Raw genomic sequence first — 20,454 nt, 5'->3', positions numbered from 1 at the left:
CGCACAAACAAATACAAAAACGCACAAACGGTTCAAACACTCAATGAACTCACACGCAAATACAAAAACCGCACACGGTTCAAACACTCAATGAACTCACACACGCACAAACAAATACAAAAAACACGCACAAACGGTTCAAACACTCAATGAACTCACACACGCACAAATACAAAAAACACGCACAAACGGTTCAAACACTCACTGAGGAAATACACGACAAAGGGTAATTACAAAATGTGTATTCATTATTCAAACTAAAGCTTATTTATGCGGAATATACAGTAATATATGTTATAAAACACAAGAAAACACTTACTTGTCCAGAGCAATGTCTCATCTCTCCATAAACATTTCCTCTGCCTCCGAATTATCCGTATTGTTTTCAGAAATTTCATCTCCAAACTCATCATTTCCACAGTAAATGCCTTCTTATATCACATCCTGGGGTGAAAATCCTGTTTTTCAGGTCCGTTTCACCATATTTAAATCGACAAATGTGTAAACAGTTCCAAAACAGCTCTCCAATATTTTTACGCACAGGCGCTACGACACACTCAGTAATGGCAAGGCAATTTTGCTCACACACATTACAGAACCATGCTCTAATCTTCCCACTAAAGCTGCATAGCACTGTTTTCAGAATTTCATTGGCTATACGATGCGTCAGTCATTTCCACTCTTCGATGTAATTGGTTTGATCAGTAAACAAAGGAATGTGGGTATGCCCTTACATTCGACACAGACTGTGGTTGGGTATTGAAGGCTTTGGACAGGACATGGAAGCTCCTATTGGGTCAAATGAGGTGTCAATCGAAAGGTCAGAGTGCGTGCTTCCATTTTGATACCGGATATAGGAAATGTTTACATCTGAACTGAAGTTATTACCGATAATATGTGAAAGTTTAGGTACAGCTGCCAGGTGCTTTGAAATGATGTAACAAGAGTCTGTGGATATTTATTGATGAAATAATGTGATTTGGACTAAACATTTTACTTGATTTGATCATTTGGACATTTGATAATGAAACAACACCGTTTTTGTCAGGAAGTTATGGATCAGTGGAATACTATGACGGTTCATAGGTGAGTTGCCTAAATTTTGTTATTGGTTGTTTATATGTTGGTGGTCTGACAAAGATATAGATTGTACCTGCTGTTGTGATTGTATCTTAAAATGGTTTATATCAATAGAAAATCAAGAAATTTAGCTTTCCAAAGATATGTGGCATGTGTACCAATGTAACACAGCAGTTTTGTTTATCGCATACTTTTATTTTGTACATTTAAGGGCCCATCCGTGGGCTGTGAATTCTATCATGTTAAAGCTACAGCTGAATAATGAAGTTAATTACATTTAGGTTTATAAATAAAACTGACAGAATTAAGTACATTTGTTGACAATTTTTTTGTAGATGATGTTGATTAATATGTGCAATAATACAAGAAACTGGAATGTTGAAAAGAGTTTTTATTACACAAACACAATGTCTTTCAGCGGCCTCTTCTCGAGCCGCCACCTCTCGAGCCGCCACCTCTCCCGCCGCCACCTCTCCCGCCGCCACCTCTCCCGCCTCTGAACGCGCCGCCCTTCACTTTCTTCCTCACACCACTCGACTGCTCGCCGTCTTCAGCCGCTTCCTCTCCCGCTTTTGGTCTTTTCCGTTTCTCACCTTGTTCTTTCATCTCCTGAAAGAAACAATGAATTTGTTCATAAAGTGACATACTCGTTCACACTATGAATCATAAACAGACAAATACAGTGCATCCGGAAAGTATTCACAGCGCTTCACTTTTGCCACATTTTGTTATGTTACAGCCTTATTCCAAAATTGATTAAATTCATTATTTTCCTCAAAATTCTACAAACAATACCCCATAATGACAACATGACAGAAGTTTGTTTGGAATCTTTGCTAATTTGCACACAAGTATTCACAGCCTTTGCCATGACACACAAAATTGAGCTCAGGTGCTTCCTGTTTCCACCGATCATCCTTGAGATGTTTCTACAACTTGATTGGAGTCCACCTGTGGTAAAGGCACACACCTTTCTATATAAGGTCCCACAGATAACAGTGCATGTCAGAGCACAAACCAAGCCATGAAGTCCAAGATATTGTCTGAAGATCTCTGAGACAGGATTGTATTGAGGCACAGATCTGGGGAAGGGTACAGAAACATTTCTGCAGCATTGAAGGTCCCAATGAGCACATGGCCTCCATCATCTGTAAATGGAAGTTTGGAACCACCAGGACTCTTCCTAGAGCCGCCCGGCCAAACTGAGCGATCGGGGGAGAAGGGCATTAGTCAGGGAGGTGACCAAGAACCCGATGGTCACTCTGACAGAGCTCCAGCATTTCTGCAGCATTGAAGGTCCCAATGAGCACATGGCCTCCATCATCTGTAAATGGAAGTTTGGAAGCACCAGGACTCTTCCTAGAGCCGCCCGGCCAAACTGAGCAATTGGGGGAGAAGGGCCTTAGTCAGGGAAGTGACCAAGACACTCTGAGAGAGGAGATCACAGCTCAAGAGTAATGACTTCATGAATTTCTTTACAGATAAAATTTAAATAATCAGAAATGAAATTGGAATTATGCAATCATCTGTCATAGCACCTCAGAAAACAGTGTCGAATAATTTCCCTCATGTGCAACTTCAATCCTTCGCTATCATAGGTCGTGAAGAGCTAAGAAAACTTATCGAAACATCAAAAGCCACAACTTGTTTGTTAGATCCTATACCAACTAAGCTCTTAAAAGAGGTATCTCCTGTAATCTCAGAACCTCTTCTTAATATCATTAACTCCTCGCTATGCTTAGGACATGTCCCAAGAAACTTTAAAATGGCAATTATCAAACCGCTAATTAAGATCCTTGATCAAGATCAACTTGATCCTGGAGAACTTGCTAATTATAGACCGAATTCAAATCTCCCGTTTATGTCAAAAATACTAGAAAAGGTAGTATCCTCCCAATGTTCATTTCTACAGAGAAATAGTATATATGAAGAATTTCAGTCAGGATTTAGGCCTCATCACAGTAAAGAGACTGCACTTATCAGAGTTACACATGACTCTCATCATCTGATCGCGGCTGCATTTGTCTTCTAGTGCTTTTAGATCTTAGTGCCGCATTCAACACGATAGATCACGACATTCTCTTGAATAGGCTGGAGAATTATGTTGGAATTTGTGGAGTTGCATTAGCATGGTTTAGGTCATATTTAGCAGACCGCTACCACTTTGTCTATGTAAATGAGGAATTGTCAAACCAAACCAAACAAAAGTAAAGTATGGAGTGCCACAGGGATCAGTTTTAGGGCCTCTGTTTTTCTCCATGTATATGCTTCCCCCGGGAGATATTATCAGGAATCGTGGAATAAGTTTGCACTGCTATGCTGACGATACACAACTTTATATTTCTTCAAAACCTGATGAGATTTCACAATTCTCAAAATTAGCAGTGTGTATCAATGAAATAAAAGATTGGATGGCCAGAAATCTCCTTCTACTCAATTCTGACAAAACAGAGGTTCTAATTATTGGACTAAAAAACTCTAAAAATAAGCCACTACAATATAATTTGACTGGATGGATGTTCTGTTACATCATCTTCAACAGTGAAGAACTAAGGTGTTATATTTGATACCAATCTGTCCTTTGAAAATCAAATTACAAATGTTTGTAGAACAGCATTCTTCCACCTCAGAAATATTGCTAAATTAAGGCACATGCTCTCGGTTGCTGATGCCGAAAAACTAATTAATGCGTTCATGACCTCAAGACTAGATTATTGTAATGCATTACTGGGAGGATGTCCAGCAAGATCAATAAATAAACTTCAATTGGTTCAAAATGCAGCAGCCAGAGTGCTGACGAGAACCAAGAAATATGATCATATTAGCCCCATTTTATCATTGTTACATTGGCTACCTGTTAAATTCCGTATTGATTTTAAAATTCTGTTAACTTGGTACAAAGTTTTGAATGGTCTAGCTCCGCAGTACTTAAGTGATCTTCTACCACGCTATATTCCAACACGTTCATTAAGATCGCAAAATTCTGGCCAATTAGTTCCTAGAATATCAAAACCCACTAAAGGAGGAAGATCCTTTTCATATTTGCTCCTAAACTATGGAATAGTCTCTTTAACACTGTTCGAGATGCAGACACACTCTCTCAGTTTAAGTCTAGACTAAAGACTCATCTATTTAGCCAGGCATACACCTAATTTATCCTCCAACCCACAATTAGGCTGATTTAGTTGGGTCTCCTGGAACCAGAAACCAGAAACATAGAGCATGATCTCTAACTTTACAATAAATTGAATGACATCTATGCTTACATCTTTTTATTTGTTTCCTTGTCTCAACTTCGGGACTATCCTGAGGTCACCAGAACCGGCTGGATCCAGCACCATTCCTGCTTCATGTTGGACTCCACTGCTAAATGTCGCTGAATGATGATGACTAAATGCAGCCGGTGCCAAACATCACTTCAGTCTATTATGATGGACTTCAGAGGATGAAATGATGCCAACTCCAACCTGCATCACCTCGGTCTATTGATGAACTACGATCTTGAAATGAAATGCATAGACTACCTATTGCCAACAAAAGCCTTCATCAGCCAATTAACAAGGACAATTGCATCTATGTGAACTTCTGCAATTAATCTAGATGGACTTCAAAGCCTGTGGTCATTAATCTTACAGTTCAAACACAATCAATGTTTAAACAATGACCCTTAACCCTTACTTAGTTTAATAATTTTAAACCATGATTTTAACTATACACAAGTAATATTTACATTATATTCATGATGTTAGCCAGAGGGGAACTGGCCCCCACAGTGAGTCTGGTTTAGGGTTAGGGTGGGGTTAGTCAGAGGGGAACTGGCCCCCACAGCGAGTCTGGTTTAGGGTTAGGGTGGGGTTAGTCAGAGGGGAACTGGCCCCCACAGTGAGTCTGGTTTAGGGTTAGGGTGGGGTTAGTCAGAGGGGAACTGGCCCCCACAGCGAGTCTGGTTTAGGGTTAGGGTGGGGTTAGTCAGAGGGGAACTGGCCCCCACAGCGAGTCTGGTTTAGGGTTAGGGTGGGGTTAGTCAGAGGGGAACTGGCCCCCACAGCGAGTCTGGTTTAGGGTTAGGGTGGGGTTAGTCAGAGGGGAACTGGCCCCCACAGCGAGTCTGGTTTAGGGTTAGGGTGGGGTTAGTCAGAGGGGAGCTGGCCCCCACAGCGAGTCTGGTTTAGGGTTAGGGTTGGGTTAATCAGAGGGGAGCTGGCCCCCACAGTGAGTCTGGTTTAGGGTGGGGTTAGTCAGAGGGGAACTGGCCCCCACAGTGAGTCTGGTTTCTCCCAAGTTTATTTTTCTCCATTAAGCCACATCTTATGGAGTTTTGTGTTCCTTGCCACAGTCGCCTACAGCTTGCTCACTGGGGTTATTAATACAATTATTATTTAATTATTTTTAAACACGATAAAGAATCCTATTTTATCTAATTACACAATGATGATTAATCGACTTTATAGACATTACAGTTTTATCGTTTGTTAATGCTGATATACTGTAAAGCTGCTTTGAAACGATGTGTGTTGTGAAAGGCGCTATACAAATAAAATTGACTTGACTTCCAGAAGAACAACCATCTCTGCAGCACTCCACCAATCAGGCCTGTATGGTAGAGTGGTCAGACGGAAGCCACTCCTCAGGAAAAGGCACATGACAGCCTGCCTGGACTTTGCCAAAAGGCACCTGAAGGACTCTCGGACCATGAGGAATAAAAGATTGAACTCTTTGGCCTGAATGGCCAAATGTCTGGAGGAAACCAGGCATCGCTCATCACCTGCCCAATCCCATCCCTACAGTGAAGCTTGGTGGTGGCAGCATCATGCTGTGGGGATGTTTGTTGTCGGCAGGTACTGAAAGACTAGTCAGGATCGCTGTGCACCTACGCAACCCATCAAACCTGATGGAGCTTGAGAGGTCCTGCAAAGAAGAATGGGAGAAACTCCCCAAAAATAGGTGTGCCAAGCTTGTAGCATCATACACAAAAAGACTTGAGGCTGTAATTGGTGCCAAAGGTGCTTCAACAAAGTATTGAGCAAAGGCTGTGAATAACCATTTTGGAATAAGCATGTAACATAAAATGTGGAAAAAGTGAAGCGCTGGGAATACTTTCCGGATGCACTGCATGTTGTGAATCAGAACATACAATCCGCGCAAATCTTTGAGCTTCGCTCACTCGCTCCATGAGCATCATCACTTCCTCTTCCTGTGTGGGGAAGGCGGGCAGTTTCTTCCCAATCAACACTTCAATCCGCTGGAAGAGCTCAACGTCATACCTGAACAGACACACACAGATGCACGCCAACAGACACGCACGCGCGCGCGCGCGCGCGCACACACACACACAAGTCTGATTTGAATGTTTGTAAAAATTAAGATCAGTACAATTACTGACTGGCTGCTCATATGATATTAAATATATATACATTCACAACAGAGTTTTATGTAGTTAATGGTATGTTAGACAAAAAAACGTTCTAACGTAATAAAAATATTCATGATTCTTGTCTAGCATCCGTTAGGTTGAACTTTAAGAGCAAAACTAAAGTGATTGACATGTTGAAAATGTATATTGACAGGTATAGGTGTTCACTGATATCAGTAAAATCACCGATCATGGCTGCAGTTAACATTGAGTTTAAATACTGTTGAATTAATGAAAGTTAAAGCACACACACACACACACACACACACACACACACACTCACATCCACACACACACACTCACATCACACACACACACACACACACACACACACACACATCACACACTCACACACACACTCACACAGAACTAATTTTACAAGAGAACGAGAGACTGACTGTGTGACAAACGTGATGGATTTCCCAGATCTGCCAGCTCGCGCTGTTCGGCCGACACGATGAATGTAATCCTGAGAGACAAAATACAATCAGAAACACTCACAACAGCAGCTGAACGTGTGTGTACCTATGAGTGTGTGTGTGCGTACCTATGAGAGTGTGTGTACCTGAGTGTGTGTGTGTGCGCGTACCTATGAGAGTGTGTGTACCTATGAGTGTGTGTGTGCGTACCTATGAGGTGTGTGTGTGTACCTATGAGTGTGTGTGTGTGTGCGTACCTATGAGAGTGTACATACCTATGAGTGAGTGTGCGTGCGTACCCATGAGTGTGTGTGTGTGTACCCACGAGTGTGTGTGTGTGCGAACCCACGAGTGTGTGTGTGTGCGTACCTACGTGTGTGTGTGTGTGCGTACCTACGAGTGTGTGTGTGTGCGTACCTACGAGTGTGTGTGTGTGTGTGCCTACGTGTGTGTGTACCTACAAGTGTGTGTGTGTGCGTACCTACAAGTGCGTGTGTGTGTGTACCTTTGAGTGTGTGGGGATGTCAAAGTTGATGACACAGTCTACGTGAGGAATATCGAGGCCGCGAGATGCCACATCAGTCGCCAGCAGCACTGAGCGAGACTTTGACTTGAACTTGTTTAGAGATCCTAAACGCTTGTTCTGAACACAAACACACAATCAACATCATGTCAGGACACACACTATTAAAGGAATAGTTCACACACAAACACTGATTCAGTCATGACTCGAGTCACATTAATTACTTTTACTGGTTTTATGGGGATTTTTGTCCTTTATGGATCTTAACAGACCAGAGTCATTATTCACTTTATTATATGTTAACATTGTGAAAAATGTCTCGTTCATTTCACAGGAGAAATAAAGTCATATGGGTTTTAGGGCTGGGGATGTTTGAGATATCAGATAAAAAAAACAATGTTGATTGTGACAGTCAAAGACAATGATCGACAATACTGGAAAATGACAAACCAAACACAAACCATGGAGTCGACTCTACGCTTCAGAAGACTCACCACCTCATAGTCGTCTGAGGTGTGGAGTCGACTCAATGGTTTCACAACAGGTCAGGGGCTGTTCAATCAGACGAATCACAACAGACTGGAACCGAATGCAAGGATCTCAATTCCTAGTTGAACATCTTTCCTGACATCATTTAAACAACTCAATCTGAGAAACGCTTACAAGAGGGCAAGTACCAACGCACAAAGACCTCCACTAACTGTAAGGGGCTGTTCACACTGAATGCTGTTGCAACCATCCATTTGTTTTTCTATTTAAAATGCACGCTAGATGAATGTCTTTGTTTCCCTTTGTTTTTAGATGATACGTAAATTAAAAATAGCTTTAAAAGCATATTGAGACACCTGCTTTCTGTTAAACTGTATTAGTTCTGCATTTCGCCTTTATTAGTGCAAGAATGTGATCGATCTGAAGTCGTCGTTTTACAGAGGATAAAAACATGGAATTGTAATCAGATGCGTTTCTGATTTGTTTGTACGTTTCTCTCGGCTGCATATTCATTTGCTTTCTCACGTCACTCGCTTTAAATATGTGACTTAGCTGACTAACGAATGCATAAACATGAGAGCTGGATATAAATAATGCAAATAGATGGGAACAATCGTGACATCTAAACATTTAAGTAGGACTTGTGTGTATTTTTGTCACATTGTTCCAACCGTTTGAGGTCAGCTGTAATGTTAGCGTCCTCTCAGAAGACAAACATACTGCTGCTCACTACTAATGCAACATCTATTCAACAAATTAATTACTAATGATTTGACGTGTACTGTATAAATACCTTTTCAGTGTTGATGTTTTAAATCCGCATCTGATGTGTTTAGTGTCATGTTCACGTGTCAAAAACACCACAAGACTTCAGTGAAGTGATATTTTTTATTTGGCCTCTAGAGGGTGCTCTCATACTGTATAACAACAGCGGACCCTTCCCAGCCGCTCCAGCACCGGATGCAACAGGGAAAAACTATCGGTGTGGATTTTGGCCGATAACCAATAGTTTATGAAATCTGTTATCTGTACAGATATATCGGTTGACGACCTTTAAAAATTATGCCGTGCGTATTAAATCAACCTTATGATATGTGTAGGTTAGGAATGTCCCGATCCGATCCACGTCATATCAGGCATATACTGGCCCAGAACGCTAGTTTGGAGGGGAGAAAAACATATGATCCGATACCCATCCAACACAAACCATGGAAAAATCGAGCTTAAACCATTGCATAAATGCTTTTATATTAGCATTTCCCTTGCTGCCACATCCAGTTAAATGACGCAGCCGGTCACGTGATAACAGTAGTAGCCAATTATAGTCGCATGAGTATGATAGTTAGCCAACTTACAGAATAGTTGTGTCAGCGGTGAGGAAGTAATTTAACCTTAAAGAGGAAAAAAGTCCAACGGTCGAATGCAAAATTTGCAAAGCAAATGTTTTGAGGCGTGGCAGTGCTGTTGGTCGGTTTAACACCACACAGAACAACACCAGGAATGTCTGCAAGCAACGGCTGCAAAGATGATCTAAATGCCCCAACAGCAGACATTGAGCAGCTCAAGCCTCGCTTCAATTTGCCCAGTCGCCAATAACGGAAAAGGTAATCCCTCACATGCACAACGAAGTTTGCGATTTCCTCTCCAAACTCTTGGAGAATGTAGGTGCGGTTAGTCTCACAACAGACATCTGGAGCTCAGACGTCATTACAATGTCCTTGTTGAGTCCAAGCACGCGGACTCTGATTCTACCTTGAAAAATCATGTTGCATGCCCGAGAGTTTCGTGGCTCGCACACAGGGGATTTACGGCAGCCTTTGAGGAGATGCTGTGTGAATGGGAGATTAATAAAAAGTCCATGTAGTTTCAAGGGACAATGCAAAAAACATGAAGGCCATGGATCGACTTGGAGTGGTGAGTTTATGATGCTCCGCGCGCACACTGCAGGTAATTGTCGCAGCGCAGCGTAAGTGACGCATTAGCCAATGCAAGAAAAATTGTAGGCCACTTTAAACACTCCTATTCGCCTATTCACGGTTAGAAAACATCCAAGTAGAGCTAAATATGCAGCCTAAGCATCTGCAGCAGGACATCCACACTAGTGGAACAGCATCCAGTACATGATTGAAAGCCTCATTGCACAAAAATAGACACCATCTGCATATACGTCTGAATACGACCCGTCAGCAACCCTGACAGCAAACCAGTGCTGGAGAAGACTTCCACCGTTCTGGCCCCTTTAGAGGGGATGACAAGGGAGGTGAGTGCCTCCTCCGAAACTGATGTCATCCCCATTGTGTGCGTCCCCAAGGTTTGTTAATATTGTTATTTGTCTTACAGAGCCATTGTGATTTGCACATAGCTGCAATGTAAGGGATAGTTTTGTATTTATTTGTTTATTTACAATGCTGTACTTTTAACTTTAACCCTGTTGGTACAGTTAAGTACTGCAGTAACAGTTTTGTAGTGTTTGAATAAAGGGTGGCAGACTTTCATAATCAACTTTTGGACTATATACTGGAGAAGCATTTGTTCTCCATTTGAGAAGTTTTTGGGTGGCTAATTGAGCAAAGTGCTTTCATATATTTTATTATTAGTTCAAGAATAATACAAAATATCAGACTGATATCGGCAAATAGCCAAAGCTGCGGCATCGGTATTGGAATAGTTGTATCGGGACATCGCTAGTTTAGGTAAAGCAGTTGAAAAAACAAAGATGAAAGTCATTAAATCATAAAATAAAACATGTGCACCATTAAATCTCACACTGAATTTAGGCAGCAACTGATATTCGTTTAAACTCAGACTGAGTGAAGTACTCTGTTACCCTTTCAGGAAAGTAGAAATCACGTGGGTTTTGTTGAACTTTCTAGAGGTTACGGTTTATTAATATTTCAATTATTATCATTATTATTTACTTTTCTAACGGTCCAAACTGTAATTTAAATTTAGAAATATCTTTGGTTTAATCTGGATGGTTAAATAAGAGCTTATCGTGATCAATAAGTACAGCAATAACTGACCCTTTATTTGCAGATTTAATATAAATGAAGTACATTCGGCTTCTCCGAGGTTAAACACATTGCTATTATGTTTAACACAACAGGAGCATGAGTAAATGATGAGCACTGGGTGAATCATCACATGACTGTCTGTACCTGACTCATCTGTCCGTGCAGCGGGATGGCGGTGATGCCGAGGTTTCTGAGCAACAGCGCCACACGCTGGGCGTTATTACACGTGCTGCAGAAAACCATGAAGGAGTTTCCAGCCAATTCATTGAGAATAGAAACCAGATAACAGTCCTGAAACACAAACACACATTTCCAAAACTATTATGATGATAAACAATGAAAAACGTCAAAGTAACACAGTAACAACACATTTAATGTGTTAAATAAACAGGACATCACAATCATTTGCTCATCATTAACCTTGTATTTGGACGGGATGAATATGTAATACTGTTGGAGTTTTTCCACGGTGGCGTATTTGGTGTTAACGGCACATTTGACGGCATCACGAAGTGCCGCTCGCTGCAGTTTCTGCACCTGAAACACGGGAGAACACGTCGATGTGTTATTCTGCATGTTTGAGCTCCTACTTTAAAATCCGTCACACATTCAAACTCTTTGTACCTTTTTAGTCATGGTGGCTGAAAACAGAAAAGTTCGTCGTTCTCGGGGAATCACCTTCAGGATTTTGTCCACCTGACAGAAACACACAATATTCCAAACAAGTGTGATATTAGATCTCATGCTAACAACTCAATAAACAGTTTTAGTTCAATCGTTCACATGAATGTTTTTGGGGAGAAACAGATTGAACTATTTGTGTTCTCTGTGAAGCTCGACTGCACAAGATTTCATGTAACGATCAACAAGCTGGACTCACGGGACGCTGTTCTGTTCCACTGACATTTGTCACGCTTGTGTGTGTGTGTGTGTGTGTGTGTGGCCAAATGGGGGCTCTGGATAGGTGCGAGGGGCTGGTAACCCCTCCACCTTTTCAATTAACTACCACAAAACTACGATGTAAAGAACTTAAGCTTGCGCAGGAGGCCCCGGGGGACAGGCATCTATGACTTCTCCTGGTCAAATCCCATTTGGTGGAGACAGGAGACTGAATTTGTACCCTTGGGGCTCTTCCAGAAACAACAACAAAACACATCGGATGGCCACATGGAGTATATGTGTGCGCGCGAGTGTTTGGGGGTATGAGTGTGCACGCGAGTGTTTGGGGGTATGAATGTGTGTGTGTGTGAGAGAGTGTTTGGGGGTATGAGTGTGCACGCGAGTGTTTGGGGGTATGAGTGTGCACGCGAGTGTTTGGGGGTATGAGTGTGTGTGTGTGTGTGTGTGTGAGAGAGTGTTTGGGGGTATGAGTGTGCACGCGAGTGTTTGGGGGTATGAGTGTGTGTGTGTGAGAGAGTGTTTGGGGGTATGAGTGTGCGCGCGAGTGTGTGCGAGTATGAGTGTGTGTGTCTGTGTGTGTGTGTGTGTGTGAGGGAGAGAGTGTTTGGGAGTATGAGTGTGTGTGAGTGTTTGGGAGTTTGAGAGCATGTGTGTGTGTGTGTGAGAGTGTGTTTGGGAGTATGAGTGTGTGCGAGTATGAGTGTGTGTGAGTATGAGTGTGTGTGAGTATGAGTGTGTGTGAGTATGAGTGTGTGTGAGTATGAGTGTGAGAGAGAGAGAGAGTGTTTGGGAGTATGAGTGTGTGTGAGTGTTTGGGAGTTTGAGAGCATGTGTGGGTGTGTGTGAGTGTGCGCGAGTGTGTGTGTGTGTGTGTGTGTGGCGTACCTCAGACTCAAAGTCCATGTTAAGAATGCGGTCGGCTTCATCCATCACCAGATATTTGAGCGCTCGCAGGTTGAACCCTTTTGTATTTTCCAGGTGATCAATCAATCGTCCCGGAGTCGCTGAGTGAGAGAACGACAGACAGAAGAATTTATTATATTTGTTTTGAGAAGATCATTTGAACGGGGGATGTGATGATTATTAGGGGCAGAAGCCCTGATTGTATAAGTTAGTATTAGGGCAATTATTAGAGAACTAATTGCGATTATGATTATGTAATCGTGAAAACTGATGATTATTTAAGTCTAGTCTTGTTGCATTAATGGTTTCTATTTAGAATGGGTTTTTGCAGCGGTTAATTTCTAACCAATGCCAGACATGTGCGCTGAGCATTGAAATGGCAATGGCCAATCAGAGACGCAGTGAGTCATCCGACCAATCAAATTAACCCTTCTGCTCAAGTTTTAAATAGTCTGACGTCCAGATACTCTCAGTTTGCGATGGGACACGAAAAAACGGTTGTGAGTTAGAGTCCAGGAAAGAGCAGATAGTCTTCATATTGTGCTTACTATAATGCAAACTTTCTTTAAAAACTAAGCTGTAATTATTCTGTCAGAAACAGTTGTATACTCTCAACCAAGAACGTGTCTTTGACGTCAGATTGTCGATTGTGTGGACAGTGGTTAGAGCTTTATTTCGAAAGACTGGGTGAACCCCGGTTCGATGCCCGCTTCAGCTGGTATAAACGCTGTGACTTGTGCCAGAGCTGTTTGCATTGTGTTTATGGCTTTAGGGTTTGGCTACAATCATTGATGCTTGCAGCTATATTTTTGATTTATGAATATTTATTTGATGGATAACATGAATTAAGGCAAAAGAGACACATACCAAATACTAACCCATTCTCAAATCACCTTACAGACCTTTATTTACCATATTCAGTGTGACGGTTGAGTCTGTTTCTGACAGTAAATCATGTTAATCTGTGATCATGTTAATTCCGTGATGCGAGTTTGGAAACCACGGCTTCACTCCGACTCGTAACGGCAGGAAACGTCAAGCAGCGTAACGATGAACGTGAGTGTTTGCTTTGTGGCATCAACAATGAACACACTGTTAAAAGTTGAACTCTTCAGTCTTCCGGAGAGAATAACTGAGCCGAGAGCAGATGAGCATTACCCCTTATGGGACAGTTCAGTGCAGTGCAGTTTTGGGCTCACGGTTCATTTGAGTTAATTCAGAAAACACAGTTGCTGCATCAATGAGATATTAAATAACAAACATAATAAAGATAATTGTGCATGTACCGCTGGGGAGCAAAACGAAACGCTGTATTCATTAACTCCAGGTGTAAAAGAGATTTACGATAACGTCACACAAAATACTACAGTATTACCACATTGAGCTGCATTGCTAGTATTATTAGCATTTTAATATTTAGTTCTTTCTAAATCTATACTCAATTTAATTCTATGCCACACTGTCAAACATATTTTTTGAATTATTAATTTAAAATGTATCAAATGTATAATTGAATAATAATAATAATAATAATAATAATAATAATGATTACTGCACAGGAACAGTTCAGTATCTTGTTGTTTCTGTAATTGACTTTTTAAACAATACCTACAGAATAAACATATTATTATTAATTTGCAGTTTATTATAAAGTCTTGCTGCTGCAAATTCTGCATTTTAATATTTCTGGATTCCATGATTTGTTTTAATGAAATATTATAATCGACTGATTAATCAAATATAATATTGTTTTTGGTAATATATAATTCTGCACAGTAAAAATTAAAATAATCTGACGTGACAGCTGTGATTCAGTACACTTGTGATATCGATTACATGCAGTAATAATAATTATAATTCAATGAATAATGAGCAGTGTTATTTGTTTCAAGGGTTAATCAAGAAAGATTCAAATGCAGAATTTGCAACGGCAAGACTTTGTGTGATTTCATCTTTATTTGTTTAGTATGGGCACTGAGGTACCAGTCGCCAAACATTTAGTGCCAGTCTACCACCCACCCCCACTCTGGACTGAATGAGCAATGCCAATCCAATTCATGAATCTGTTTTGAAAGGTATTTTTACTGAAACATGTTATAATATTATCACACGCATAACAACTGGAGTATTTCCAGAAACAACACGCTGTAAAAAACATCTTAAAGATCAAAGATTTATTATTGCAGTTTTTAGTAAACGTAATGGAGAAGCATTATGTATTTTTACTGCATTTATTGAAGTTCAAATTGGACAACAAAAAAAAACTTTCATTTGGTTCAGCCCCATTGAATCTTTTCCCAGCATGCATGTGGGCATGAATGATATGCTTGCATTGTTGTTGTGTTTTATGCATTAAGTTTTGAGGTTTTATGTTTCCTCATAAGTGTTAGTGATATTAAATGTGATATTATTGAAGACAGCAAGCGCTTCACTTTCCATGGAATATTATAGAAATGTTCATGAGATGTTGAAAAATATTCCTCTACTCGTTTCATTTTAATATGTAATTGATAAATATGTAAACAATAATATTTCACATGTAAAGGTTGTGGCAGGTTGACATTTTAAATACATGAATTCAACTTTATAAAATCAATGCAAACTTCATTTCTTTAAGTTCTACAAACACATCACTCTTTACAGTATTAATAATCAATAATAAATCAAATAAGATTACCAAGAAATTTGAATTTCATTTATTTCACAATATTTATTACATTTTCATTATTGGCCATGGTGCAGAACACTTCATTTCCCAGAATGCTCTAATTTGCTCAATTTATTAAACGATAAATAACCCTAATTTTGAATACATTTTAATGGAGTTTTTTAAAAACAATGTGCTGGACCGTTTCTGGTGCTGTACAGCAAAAACTAAATCCTTTTCAAGAAATGGTACGTCTAAGTTTATAAAATCAATTCTTCCAATTAGGAAATAAATAGTTACTTCAAAAATAATACGTAATTATTTGTCACAAAATGTGCTTGGACTAATGAAAGTCCAAGTAGTGACCGTACTCTGACACTTCCCGTGGGTGTGACCGTACTCTGACACTTCCCGTGGGTGTGACCGTACTCTGACACTTCCCGTGGGTGTGACCGTACTCTGACACTTCCCGTGGGTGTGACCGTACTCTTGACACTTCCCGTGGGTGTGACCGTACTCTTGACACTTCCCGTGGGTGTGACCGTACTCTTGACACTTCCCGTGGGTGTGACCGTACTCTTGACACTTCCCGTGGGTGTGACCGTACTCTTGACACTTCCCGTGGGTGTGACCGTACTCTTGACACTTCCCGTGGGTGTGACCGTACTCTTGACACTTTTCTGACGCTGATGAGACGCAACTCTACTTGTCTTTCCAGCCCAACAACACCACAGTGACCGCACGAATCGCTACCTGTCTGGCAGACATCTCAGCCTGGATGAAGGAACACCACCTTCAACTCAACCCTGCCAAGACCGAACTCCTTGTCTTTCCAGCCAACCCTTCTGTTGAACACAACATCACCATGCAGCTGGGTCCAACTACAGTTTCACCTTCCAAAACGGTCAGAAATCTAGGGGTAACCATTGATGATGAGCTAAATTTCACTGACCACATTTCAAAAACTGCAAGATCATGTAGATTTACACTCTACAATATCAGGAAGATAAGACCCTTCCTCTCTGTACATGCCACACAACTGCTCGTTCAGTCCCTTGTCATAACTAGACTGGACTACTGTAACGCTCTCATTGCAGGCCTTCCTGCATGTGCTATTAGACCTCTCCAAATGATCCAGAATGCAGCAGCACGTCTGGTCTTTAATAAACCTAAGAGAGCACATGTTACACCACTCTTTGTCTCTCTCCACTGACTGCCGGTTGATGCAGGTATTCAATTCAAGGCCCTGATGCTGGCATATAAAACAGTCACTGGGTCTGCTCCAGCATACCTTAAAACATTTATGCAGAGCTACGTTCCCGCCAGAGGCCTGCAGTCAGCTAAGGAACGTCGCCTTGTCGTACCAAAACAAAGAGGCACCAAAACACTTTCTCAGACTCTCAGTTTCATCATACCACGGTGGTGGAATGACCTTCCCAACTCCATCCGTGAAGCCGACTCACTCTCTATCTTCAAAAAACGGCTAAAAACACATCTTTTCCAAGAGCACTGAACCGGTCACTAAAAAAATTAAATTAAATAAAAATTCTCGTTGCACTTAGATCTGTTTTGAATGCTATTCTGATGATAGTGAAACTTTGTAGTATGGCACTTTTCATACAAATGTCTCCTTAAGATGATTCACTTAAGTTTTCCTCTTTTGTAAGTCGCTTTGGATAAAAGCATCTGCCAAATGAATAAATGTGGGTGTGGCTGTATTCTGACACTTCCTGTGGGTGTGGTCAATTCAAATTCAACTCATGAATGTAAATCTGATCACATGACTGTCATATCACACACTCAACAGCTGAGACAATGTTTCATTACAAATCATTTATCTTATTCAATGGCACATGAACATAAATACATGTGTTCTTAATTTTAAATAATCAAAGATTTGAACATGTGCAAAGCAGAATATCCACATTAAAATGAGCTCTTACCGATGATGACGTGAGGTTTCTTAGCCAAAACCAGCGACTGTGACATCATATCGATCCCTCCAACAATCACAGCTGAAACACACACACACACACACACATATGCACACAGAGAGAGATGACATTAATAAGAGTGTGTGTGGAATCCAATAAATATTGAATATTAGTGATAAATGTGAAACAGAATAAATGATATTTTAATCTCCATGTTTCATTCAGTTAGTGCTGTCAATAAATTAACATTTTAAAATCGAATTAGCTGCATGATATGCCAATAAAAAGGTCACTAACTCTCCACAAATAAAAATAATTCAATATATGATTACTTATATTATTATATATAATGATATAGTTTATTACAATGATATTGAACATAACAATACCATTTATTTAGCAAATTATCTGATTTCATGTTAATGAAGACGTGCCATGAACACAGAACACTGAATCAGTTCATGACCAGTCACGTGTTTTTTTATCCATAAACTGGCCTCGGAACCGGATTTCCTCTCACAGCGCATCACGTGTTTTTTATCCATAAACTGGCCTCGGAACCGGATTTCCTCTCACGGCGCATCACGTGTTTTTTATCAATAAACTGGCCTCGAACCGGATTTCCTCTCACGGCGCATCACGTGTTTTTTATCCATAAACTGGCCTCGGAACCGGATTTCCTCTCACGGCGCATCACGTGTTTTTTATCAATAAACTGGCCTCGGAACCGGATTTCCTCTCACGGCGCATCACGTGTTTTTTATCCATAAACTGGCCTCGGAACCGGATTTCCTCTCACGGCGCATCACGTGTTTTTTATCAATAAACTGGCCTCGGAACCGGATTTCCTCTCACGGCGCATCACGTGTTTTTATCCATAAACTGGCCTCGGAACCGGATTTCCTCTCACGGCGCATCACGTGTTTTGCATTTTCTCTCACGGCGCATCGTTATCCGTAAACAGGTCTCAGACCTGTATTTCGTCTCACAGTGCATCATGTTTTTTATTAATAAACTGGTCTCAGACCTGTATTTCATCTCACAGTGCATCATGTTTTTTATTAATAAACTGGTCTCAGACCTGTATTTCATCTCACAGTGCATCATGTTTTTTATTAATAAACTGGTCTCAGACCTGTATTTCATCTCACAGTGCATCATGTTTTTTATTAATAAACTGGTCTCAGACCTGTATTTCATCTCAGTGCATCATGTTTTTTATTAATAAACTGGTCTCAGACCTGTATTTCATCTCACAGTGCATCATGTTTTTTTATTAATAAACTGGTCTCAGACCTGTATTTCATCTCACAGTGCATCATGTTTTTTATTAATAAACTGGTCTCAGACCTGTATTTCATCTCACAGTGCATCATGTTTTTTATTAATAAACTGGTCTCAGACCTGTATTTCATCTCACAGTGCATCATGTTTTTTATTAATAAACTGGTCTCAGACCTGTATTTCATCTCACAGTGCATCATGTTTTTTATTAATAAACTGGTCTCAGACCTGTATTTCATCTCACAGTGCATCATGTTTTTTATTAATAAACTGGTCTCAGACCTGTATTTCGTCTCACAGTGCATCGTGTGTTTCTGCTGACTGGGACTCATAACAACAAAGATGAAACTGCTCCAATATTACGGTCCAGAGATACAATCAATAGTCCTGTTGATTTTCGATATATGTTTCCCTCATTAACATGGACAGTTATCACACATGACGGGGTTCACATACCTGTCTTGACGCCGATGCTGGAGCCGAGCGCCTCAAACTGCTCAGAGATCTGGAAGGCGAGTTCTCGTGTGGGTGTCAGAATGAGTGAATGCAGCCGCTGCGCAGACTCCAGGAGAGACTGAAGGATAGGAAGAGCAAACGCTCCGGTCTTCCCTGAACCGGTCTCTGCTAAACCGATGACATCACGACCTGAACACACACACACACACACACACACACACACACACAGCAGCTATAAGACAAACTACCAACCAAAACTCAAGAACTTTGTGTGTTGTGTATGTGTGTTTGATTGTGTTAGTGTGTTGTGTATGTGTGTTTGATTGTGTTAGTGTGTTGTGTATGTGTGTTTGATTGTGTTAGTGTGTTGTGTATGTATGAGTTTGTTTGGGTGTTGTGGTTGTTTGTGTAAGTGTGTTTGTGTGAGTTTAATTGTGTGTGTTGTCTTTGTTAGGGTTAGTGTGTGTATGTGTTTGTTTGTGTGTTGTGGTTGTTTAAGTGTGTTCTGTGTATGTGTTTGATTGTGTGTATGTGTGAGTTTAATTGTGTTGTGTGTGTCTGTGTTAGTGTGTTTGTATGGAGCTGGTCACCTTCTAGAGCGACAGGAATGGCCTCCACCTGGATCTTGGTCGGCTTCTTCCAGCCCAACTGATCACAAGCTTCACAGAGAACTTCAGTGACACCCTAAAACACACACACAAGTTTTGTTATATTTGTGAGACTTTATCAAAAAAAAAAAAAAAAAAAGTTAGTTTTTTTTAAGTGAAGATATTTATTAGAATAGTTTTACGAATTACAATGTTAGGGTACTTCACCCCTAACCCATCTATAATGTCTCAAATATCTGAAAATCCACAGCTTTAAAAAATACAAAAACATGTATGGATAGTAATATTTCCCACACACACACACACACACACACACACACACACACACACACACACACACACACACACACACACACACACAGAAAATATTAGATTAATGAAGATTATTTTAATGATTTTTTTTAATGAAAACCTCAATAATTGAGAACGCTTCATGGTGCATCACTAGAGAATAACAAACACATTTACAGCTGTGAATGAATGAAGCTCTCTAATGAAAGATTCATCATGTGAACTGAATCGAACTGTAGTGAATCTCACCAGATCTCTGAAGCTCACGTGTCTCTCTTCAGTGTTTGTGTCTTCAGTGTTTGTGTCTTCAATGTTTGTGTCTTCTGTTGTGTTGTCTTCGGCAGTTTGTGTGTTTATTTTCTCTTCTTCTGTATTCGTTTCTCTCTGCTCCGCCATGTTTGCTGCTCTGCACCCATGTGTTACTTGTTCGAGACACTGCGCATGGCCGGAAGTGACGCATACATTTCGCTATGGCTTATGGGAAATTATGTTC

The 20,454-nt window shown here is 40.6% G+C and overlaps 1 protein-coding gene across 1 annotated transcript; it reads right to left on the bottom strand.

Annotated features, from left to right (window-relative positions):
- Positions 1 to 1,494: 1,494 nt before the first annotated feature.
- On the bottom strand, positions 1,495 to 20,407 carry ddx47 (DEAD (Asp-Glu-Ala-Asp) box polypeptide 47). Its single transcript, XM_052140281.1, has 12 exons — positions 20,211 to 20,407; positions 19,653 to 19,746; positions 19,063 to 19,251; positions 17,332 to 17,403; positions 12,724 to 12,842; positions 11,563 to 11,634; positions 11,359 to 11,475; positions 11,083 to 11,229; positions 7,418 to 7,555; positions 6,892 to 6,962; positions 6,215 to 6,344; positions 1,495 to 1,689 (listed from the first exon to the last, which is right to left on the bottom strand). Exons 1-12 carry the CDS (start codon positions 20,355 to 20,357, stop codon positions 1,495 to 1,497), a joined length of 1,491 nt encoding a protein of 496 aa, XP_051996241.1. The 5' UTR covers positions 20,358 to 20,407.
- Positions 20,408 to 20,454: the final 47 nt, after the last annotated feature.

This window comes from Xyrauchen texanus, chromosome 2 (genome assembly GCF_025860055.1).
Source record: "Xyrauchen texanus isolate HMW12.3.18 chromosome 2, RBS_HiC_50CHRs, whole genome shotgun sequence".
Lineage (NCBI taxonomy): Eukaryota > Metazoa > Chordata > Actinopteri > Cypriniformes > Catostomidae > Xyrauchen > Xyrauchen texanus.
This window is presented reverse-complemented; position numbering and strand designations above follow the sequence as displayed.

Excerpts from the sequence above, each read along its gene's own strand:
- ddx47 (XM_052140281.1), bottom strand. The coding sequence starts at position 20,357 with ATGGCGGAGCAGAGAGAAACGAATACAGAAGAAGAGAAAATAAACACA. Across the intron at positions 19,252-19,652 it reads CATTCCTGTCGCTCTAGAAG|GTCGTGATGTCATCGGTTTA; the intron begins GTGACCAGCTCC and ends GTGTGTGTTCAG. Across the intron at positions 11,230-11,358 it reads TCATCCCGTCCAAATACAAG|GACTGTTATCTGGTTTCTAT; the intron begins GTTAATGATGAG and ends TTTGTGTTTCAG.